The 8,248-nt window shown below is 37.3% G+C and overlaps 1 protein-coding gene across 2 annotated transcripts in view; it reads left to right on the forward strand.

Moving 5' to 3' along the window:
• LOC136881075 (uncharacterized) overlaps positions 1-6,780 on the forward strand; it is a 205,310-nt gene extending 198,530 nt beyond the window's left edge. For both annotated transcript variants that reach the window (XM_067153694.2, XM_067153702.2), the window contains exon 4: positions 6,496-6,780. In XM_067153694.2, coding sequence (XP_067009795.1) covers positions 6,496-6,698 — 203 coding nt within the window. In that variant the 3' untranslated portion in view covers positions 6,699-6,780. The remainder of the gene's footprint in view (positions 1-6,495) is intronic.
• Positions 6,781-8,248: the final 1,468 nt, after the last annotated feature.

Below are 8,248 nucleotides of genomic sequence, written 5' to 3' on the forward strand. Positions count from 1 at the left end.
CCACTTTTCAAATTTCGTGGCAGAGCCGGGAATCGAACCCGGACCTCCGGGGGTGGCAGCTAATCACGCTAACCACTACACCACAGAGGCGGACGCGAAACTTCTTCCAAAGGCAAATATTCCACTTTCATAGGGCTAACTGGCCTCAACCATTTGGTAGGAGTATGCTGAACAGTTTATAAATTTTGGCTGCATGTTTCCGAACACTGAATACTACCAGTCTTGGGGAAGTGCTCTAATGCGTAGCTTACAGCAGCAATATGCTTACAACATGCCTTGGGGCCTGTTCTAGCAAAACATTCACATTCCCCTGCTATAATGTCACCAGGTACTCCTAAAATAAGGTTCATATTATAGGTCTTATATTTTGTGTACTCGGATTTCACAGCACTGCATTTTAGAATTTCACCCGATTGAAATTAACCTTTTATAAACAAAACAAACTTTTCACTGAAAAGTCTGTATCCAGCATAATACAATGATTTGTAGTTGGAAACAGGTGCTCCATCTATTTCCGATTTTCTAAATACGAAATAATCCATCAGATGCAAATTTGTGATAGTGATCTTCACCTTATGGCTGATGGTCAAATATTCAAAGGAACCGGCACTAGGAAACTCAAGAATATTCACATGCCTTTGGTAGTGGACAAATGCTGTATCTGCAGTTTCTTGTAAGCCATCAACCTTTAAAAAATACATGAATCGAAGTATATAAACAAGGGGAGCAAGTGCGTGTTTAAAGATCTATTTATGATTTGTCTTGTGGAGGTACATTTATATATTTATCAATGTACAATACTCAAGTAATTGTAATCTTTAGGAAAAGGCATGCTGACTCCTATTCATTATTTGGATAATAAAGCGTGTTAGAATTTTCTAATTACCGCTGTACTAATTCTTCCTTCTTCCCGCTAATTTTAGCGTTTCTGGTCCGTAGTTCATATTGCAGCTGTTTAAGGTTTAAACGCTGAAAATCGTCCGTAATATACTAGGGGATATACCTATACAATTAATTAATATAGCCTTGGGGTAAAATTACAGAAGATACAATCGGTTTTATCTCAGAAAACTCGGTCACATTCTATACATTACTCGCAGCTGACTGGGAGAAACATAAGACGATCGCCTTGCGCTCACCCAGTAGTACACGAGCGCTATCTGGCGCGAACTTTCTCTGCCTACATCCCTATTACAACGACTTTTCCAGATCTAATAGATAGAATTGAGGTTTTATATGAAAGTGCTAGAAGAGAGTTTCATAAACTGAAGAGATTTTACAATTCCGTAAGTGTTTTACAGTTTATAACAACCTCTCTTTCAGGAGCTCGAATAAGATTACAATGCAGTCAGAAGAGCCAGCAAACCTAGACCTCGTTAATTATTCGGAAATAGAGCTGAAGAGATGAAGAAGTCATACACGCATCTTCACTATAGACTGCTGTTTTCAGCGTTGTCAGTAACAAATATTTAATGTTAAATCACCTGTTTAGGCCTTGCCTTCCATGCTACTCCTAAAGTATCAGGTTGTCCTGGTCATCCACCACTCAGCTTTGTGACTGAGACTCATTCCTCTCAACTTTACCTCAGGCACGAGCTACTGCTTGGCGCATCTCCACACGTATTTTCACCACTTTCAACCTTACAAAATAGCATTAAATACTTATCTGGGCACTTCACGTTTTCACTTTTGGGACGTAGAATAACTCGGCTACCAACATGCAAACACAAAAAGAAAAAAAAAAAAGGTCAATGTGTAGCACCTCAAAGACTCCGTTAGTGACCAGTAAGTCGGAAGAATCACTTTTCTTACTCGAGAGGGGAAATACTGTATGCGTCTTAAGCTCAAAAATAGGCCTACTTGGGATGTCCACATCTAAGAATAGATCAGCATAATAAAATGAGATTTCATGTTTAATAAACTCTCGTGAGAATGTAGCAAAATTTGTCCTTAATAAACAAGGTAAGCTTTAGATGTTATGCGTACGCATAAAAAAAAAAAAAAAAATTAAAAAAAAAGAATTATGTAGTCTCTTACTGTGCTATGAGATGTATACTCCAGTCAACCCATTACAGTTCCTATCTTGTGTACTGGGGACATCATAGCACATTACACGTCATTGGCTTTTGAGTTCTACCAACGTAAATATCGACCTTACAGTGATGACAATTCCTTTGTCCATAATATGATATGCATTATAGGCTCGCCCAAGATGTCCGGAACATTCAGAATGTTTCTTTCAGAGTTTAAATGCACATTCTGAATTAACATACTACTAAGACAATGGATTTATAATTGCTATGTAGAATTTTATGTGTGTTCTTGAAAACATATTGTGGAAAGTGAAACTTTGTGATACCGTAGTTACCGCACTCAAACTCTACCAACATAAAATCACAAGTAATCTTTTTCAGTGCATTTGTTGCAGTTACTTAGAAATCGAATGGTTAAACTGCGTCAATGGGGGCGACTCGACTAATTCTTGAATGATATCGACTTTTTTATGGCTAGTGTAAACTGTTTGAATATCAGGCCCTGAAATGAGCGTAATGTATTCATATGAATATTAAATAAGGAAATTCAACATAGCTTGCAATAAATCATTGCGCGTTACAAGGAAGAAAATGTTCCTAAACACTCAACGCATGCGCAAAACCTCCCTTTCGGCTCTTGTAATCTATATATTTAAAAAAAATTGAAAACTAAAGTCAGTCAGTCCGGCCATTCTATCCGGTCGATTTCCTTCATTTTTGTTTTAACTTAAAGATATTCATGCACAAATTTGTCATCAGGTACTTCCACCTTCCTCACATTATTTCATTTCTTCAATTTTTTGTATCTTTGAAGCAATCATATCTTTGGTTCTAATTGAGGCACGGAGTTTGGTTTGGCCTAAGAACACTCACTGGATCAGGTTCTTTTATTTCAGCTCTTAACTATTCAAATTGGTTCATTCTGAGCAAAGTTATGAGTGTACATTAAATTTGACGTCTCATTTCTTCAACATTTTTTCTCATTGAACCAATCATATCTTGCGTTCTAATTGAGGTACGCAGTTCGTTTTGGTCTAAAAACGCTCAGTGGATCAAGGGCTTTCTTTTGAGGTAATAACTACTTACATTGGTAGATTATAAGAATAGTTATGAGTACATTTGTCTCTATGACGAAGATCTTTGAAGGACTTTTTAATAGTTCGGCGCGTAGTGTTGTTCCAAGGAACGTCTAATTCAATTTCTTTGGTAATGTATTTTCAAGTGTTTTCTTGACGCAATATTACATTCTATTACTTTAGCAGATCATGTGCTTTATTTCATTAAGTCGGAACTTTGCAAAATACATCCGTGAGGATAGTAGCGAACAACACCATACATTGTAGATTGCGGGCGGAGCCAGCGGGAAACTGCTGGTCTATATATTAAAACAGTCTACTAAAACAGCTTTGGCAAATCCGTCCGTTCGTTCTACTGGACCGATTTGCTTCATTTCGCTTTATTCTCTCCGGAACTGCCTTCCAGTGAATCATGAGGCATTGATAGGTCTCTAAGATCAGTGAACTTGAGTATGGGGAATCATAAAATAAAATCATCAAATGATCACTCCAGTAATTTCAGGCGAAGTCTTACCCTAACCCGCAATACATTCTGTACTAAGCAGGTTGCTAAGTGACCAACCCTTTCATTAACATTCTTGTATTTTATCTTTATCTTTAGTAATGTGACTGCATGCAGCCATGTTTGATTATTACTTGTCAAACCAGAGTATACACTTCCTTTGATCACGTAAGAATATTACATTGTTCTGTGCTATATACTCTTTGATTTTCAGACCTATCCCGGCTTCTCAATATACTCAACAGATGGCAGGTACACTTCCTCTGAAGAATATTACATTGTTCTGTGCTATATACTCTTTGATTTTCAGACCTTCCCCAGCTTCTCAATATACTCAACAGATGGCAGGTACACTTCCTCTGAAGAATATTACATTGTTCTGTGCTATATACTCTTTGATTTTCAGACCTTCCCCAGCTTTTCAATATACTCAACAGATGGCAGTACGTTCCTAATACTTACATGCTACTAATAGAAAACATCTACGTACCCACAGACAGGAAGGTATCAAGTCGACTAGCCTTCTAAAGTAATAAAACGCAGGGACAACCTCTTGAAAAAGAGAGTGTCTACTTGCCCGAACCAGTTTTCATTCAAGGCCAATTGTATGTTGCACTATCTCGGGCAAGATCATTTGAAAATGTTAAGATCCAGATACGCCCGAATGGTCGAAGAACGGTGAATACTGCACGGAAAGAAATGTTATTAAGTACGTTAGGTCCACCTCTGTGGTGTAGTGGTTAGTGTGATTAGCTGCCACCCCCGGAGGTTCAGGTTCGATTCCCGCCTCTGCCACGAAATTTGAAAAGTGGTATGAGGGCTGGAACGGGGTCCACTCAGCCTCGGGAGGTCAACTGCGTAGGCGTGGGTTCGATTCCCACCTCAGGCATCCTGGAAGTGGTTTTCCGTGGTTTCCCACTTCTCCTCCAGGCAAATGCCGGGATGGTACCTAACTTAAGGCCACGGCCACTTCCTTCCCTCTTCCTTGTCTATACCTTCCAATCTTCCCATCCCCCACCGAGGCCCCTGTTCAGCATAGCAGGTGAGGCCGCCTGGGCGAGGTACTGGTCATTCCCCCCAGTTGTATCCCCCGACCCGATGTTTGAACCTCCAGGACACTGCCCTTGAGACGGTAGGGGTGGGATCCCTCGTCAAGTCCGAGGGAAAAGCCAATCCTGGAGGGTAAACAGATTAAGAAAAAAAGAATAAACGACATTAGGAATGAATCAGTTATTCTGTACTGGTATTAAATGTTGTTAAAACTATTGGAAAGGGCAGGCAAAACAATATGACTATGATAAGCATATCAAGACGAGTTATAGGATCTACTTCTAACGAATGCTGCCGAGAAGCACGGGTCCACTAGTGTAGGACTATTGAAACCCTTAAAGAAAAGCCATCTCCCAATAGGTCATGAGAGGCCTTTGGAGCAGTGGAAGGTAAAGCCTTCTATTAAGGATCGGACGTTTATGAAAATTCATATTTTGTTCCCTGAATATCTAATTGGTCTTATTGCAAATCCATTTCTGCTCGTCACAAATAAGTTGCTTCTTTTTTTTTCCCTATAAAAGTAAATTTCGATCTTGGTCATATTTCAACCACATTTGATAAAAGCACCATATTTCAGTCATATTTGAGTGGTTTGGTGGTAGCTCTAGCTCTTTCTTTCACATAAACAAGCGTCATTTATCATTATTTTATACTTTCCGGCCCGAAATAGTAAATCTCTTATTCATGACACGATGACCAACGTAATATAGTTCTAATCCAGTGCCACCCGTGAAGGAAAAATAAAAGAAAATAGACCTACATGCATTTGAACTTCAGCGCAGTACATTAAAAGACTTTCAGTACGTTTAGGAACTTAACGTTTCTTGTTCAATGTAAACTTTAACATTTTTTACTATTCCTTAGTCGTTCTAAAATGTTAATATAAGATTGATTTCTAATTTTCTTCAATACTATGTTTTCCTCAAAATCAAGCTTTCAACTTTTGAAATGTTACGTAGTTTTCTTAAAAAACATGCTTTAAAGGTAGGCCTACCATACGCTGTCTCAGACAATATTCATTTCCTAATCTAATATTTCCCGCATCACCTGACTTTGTATGACTGCGCTCCATTACTTTTATTTTGGACTTATTTGTTTTCATCTTGTACTCCTTAACCAAGACTTTGTCCATACCACTCAGCAATTTCTCCAAATCTTCTGCAGGCTCAGATAAAATAACAATATCATAAGCAATCTCAGAGTTTTGATTTCCTCTCCTTGGATTGTGATTCCCTTCCCAAATTCCTCTTTGATTTCCTTTACTGCCTGTTATATATAAAGACTGAAAAGTAGTCCGACTCCATGGCTAAATAGTTAGCGTGCTGGCTTTTGGTTACAGGGGTCCTGGTTCGATTCCCGACAGGGTTGGGAGTTGTAACCATAATTGGTTAATTCCGCTGGCACGGGGGCTGGGTGTATGTGTAGTCTTCATCATCATGACGAGCAGGTCGCCTACGGATGTCAAATCAAAAGACCTGCACCTGGCGAGCCGAACATGTCCTCGGACACTCCCGGCACTAAAAGCCATACGCCATTTCATTTTAATAGGTGATCCAATTAAATTGGACTGTATTTAACTGGCTATGTTCAGAAACCTGATAATAATGAATTATTAGTCCTGAATTCAGCGAAACAAATTTACCAGTTGAAATTTTGAATCTAAAAAGGATTCTTAAGTCTTATTCTTAAGTCATATTTTGTCTTTTTAAGGTCATATTTGCTTGTCTATTTAAAGAATTTTAGGTCTTAAGCATCCGAGCCCTTCCTTCCATTGTTCATAACTTCCTTCTTGACACAGCTACAAATTCACTAACCATGTTGTTTCTGTTTACAGTATTATCGACGGAAGACGAGCGTGTAGTCCGGACATGCAGCTACCATCGACATAAGAATCCGTGCTACAGTGTGGACGATGACGATCACGTCGAGGAAGTTTGCCAGTGTGATACTGACGGCTGTAACTCAGCACCGTCACGGACACTGCTACCTTCACTCACCTTGTTGGGGACACTTCTTTTACGACTGTGTTTTATATGAACTCTTTGTTTTATGTATTCTGTAAGTGTTTTATCGTTGTGTATAAAATAAGTTTATTTTTAAATAAATATTTATAAATATACTTGATTGTGCAGTCCAGTATGCTATTCCAAGGCGTCAACCGGAAGATATACTGTTCCCTAGAATTCTCTGAGCGAATCCAATTGTAAAATTAGCGGTGCATCAATCTAACGTATTTGTAAATGTCTTTTAGAGGCTGAAAACTAAGGTTTACTACATAAGAGCATTACCACGCCGGGTACAACTAAACCCAAACAGAAATCTAAAACTAAAGAGCTGTTTCACGGTAATTCAATCATAACTAGGGGTGGATTTCTATGACCTAAAATTTATGACCTAAAAACATACAAATATGATCTATAAAATGAATAGCATCTACATTATATACAGACATTCTTTTATTACGATTGCTACAGTTAAAATAGTTTTAATTCTTCGAAATTCTTAACTTAAAAATCAACTATAATGCTGAATAGTTCATGAACTCATTAACTGATTACTCCTAGGTAATGAAGGACTCTATGGAAAACAAACACTACACTTACTTTCACTGTCTAGTATTCAATCAGTTTTACGATATACACAAAATATGTGGTATTTGAATGAAACATTTGTACCTGATCTAGTCTCCATTATGAGGATTGTTGCAATTTATGACCATATGCATCTTAAGGTTGTTGAATGAGAAACCTCTCCTGTTGTCGCTGAGTATCGTCTTGCAGACAGAAAAATTTATTTCGACATCACATTATGTAACTGGATCGTACCGTACTTGAATAAAGTTTCACTTGAGAAAAATCTTGGAAATCTGGAGACAAATAACTGCAGAATTAGCTCTGCTTCCGTGAAAACAATAGCGTGGTTTCCAGGAATTGTATTGTGTTCTGTTTATGCATTGTTTATGTTTTTAATTTTGTATATAACTTTTCCGTTATGACTATTTCTCATTCCTTTCTTTACTCTAATGCTCCAGATTTATTTTTATATTGTTTTTAATTGTTGAGCTTTGCTTTCATTCTTCTTCATATGTTCTCTATATGTGTTGCTTAGGTTAGTTACCCTTGTTTATATAATAGAATAGTATATTTTATTTATATATGTACTGTATTAACTTGTAATTTATGTGGTTAAATGTAACAGAGGGCAAACTTCGCCACTGCTGATGTCAAATAAATTAAATAAATAAATACATAAGTAAATAAATAAATAAATAAATAAATAAATAAATAAATAAATAAATAAATAAATAAATAAATAAATAAAAAGAAACAACCAGCAAACAATAGCTCTTTCCTTCTAGAAACATTCCACACACTACTTTTCAATGGTTCTTCAGTAGAATTATATTTCAGTGTATCCTAAAAATGAATTTCTAGAGCTTACTCTTTATTAAAAATGAAATTTAAATGATAATTACCAAAACATTTCTTTATAATGAGACCTTTCTTTCTTTATCTATTAACCTGTTTACCCTCCAGGGTTGGTTTTCACCTCGGACTCAGCGAGGAATCCCACCTCTACCACATCAA

The sequence above is a fragment of the Anabrus simplex genome, chromosome 1 (assembly GCF_040414725.1).
Source record: "Anabrus simplex isolate iqAnaSimp1 chromosome 1, ASM4041472v1, whole genome shotgun sequence".
NCBI lineage: Eukaryota > Metazoa > Arthropoda > Insecta > Orthoptera > Tettigoniidae > Anabrus > Anabrus simplex.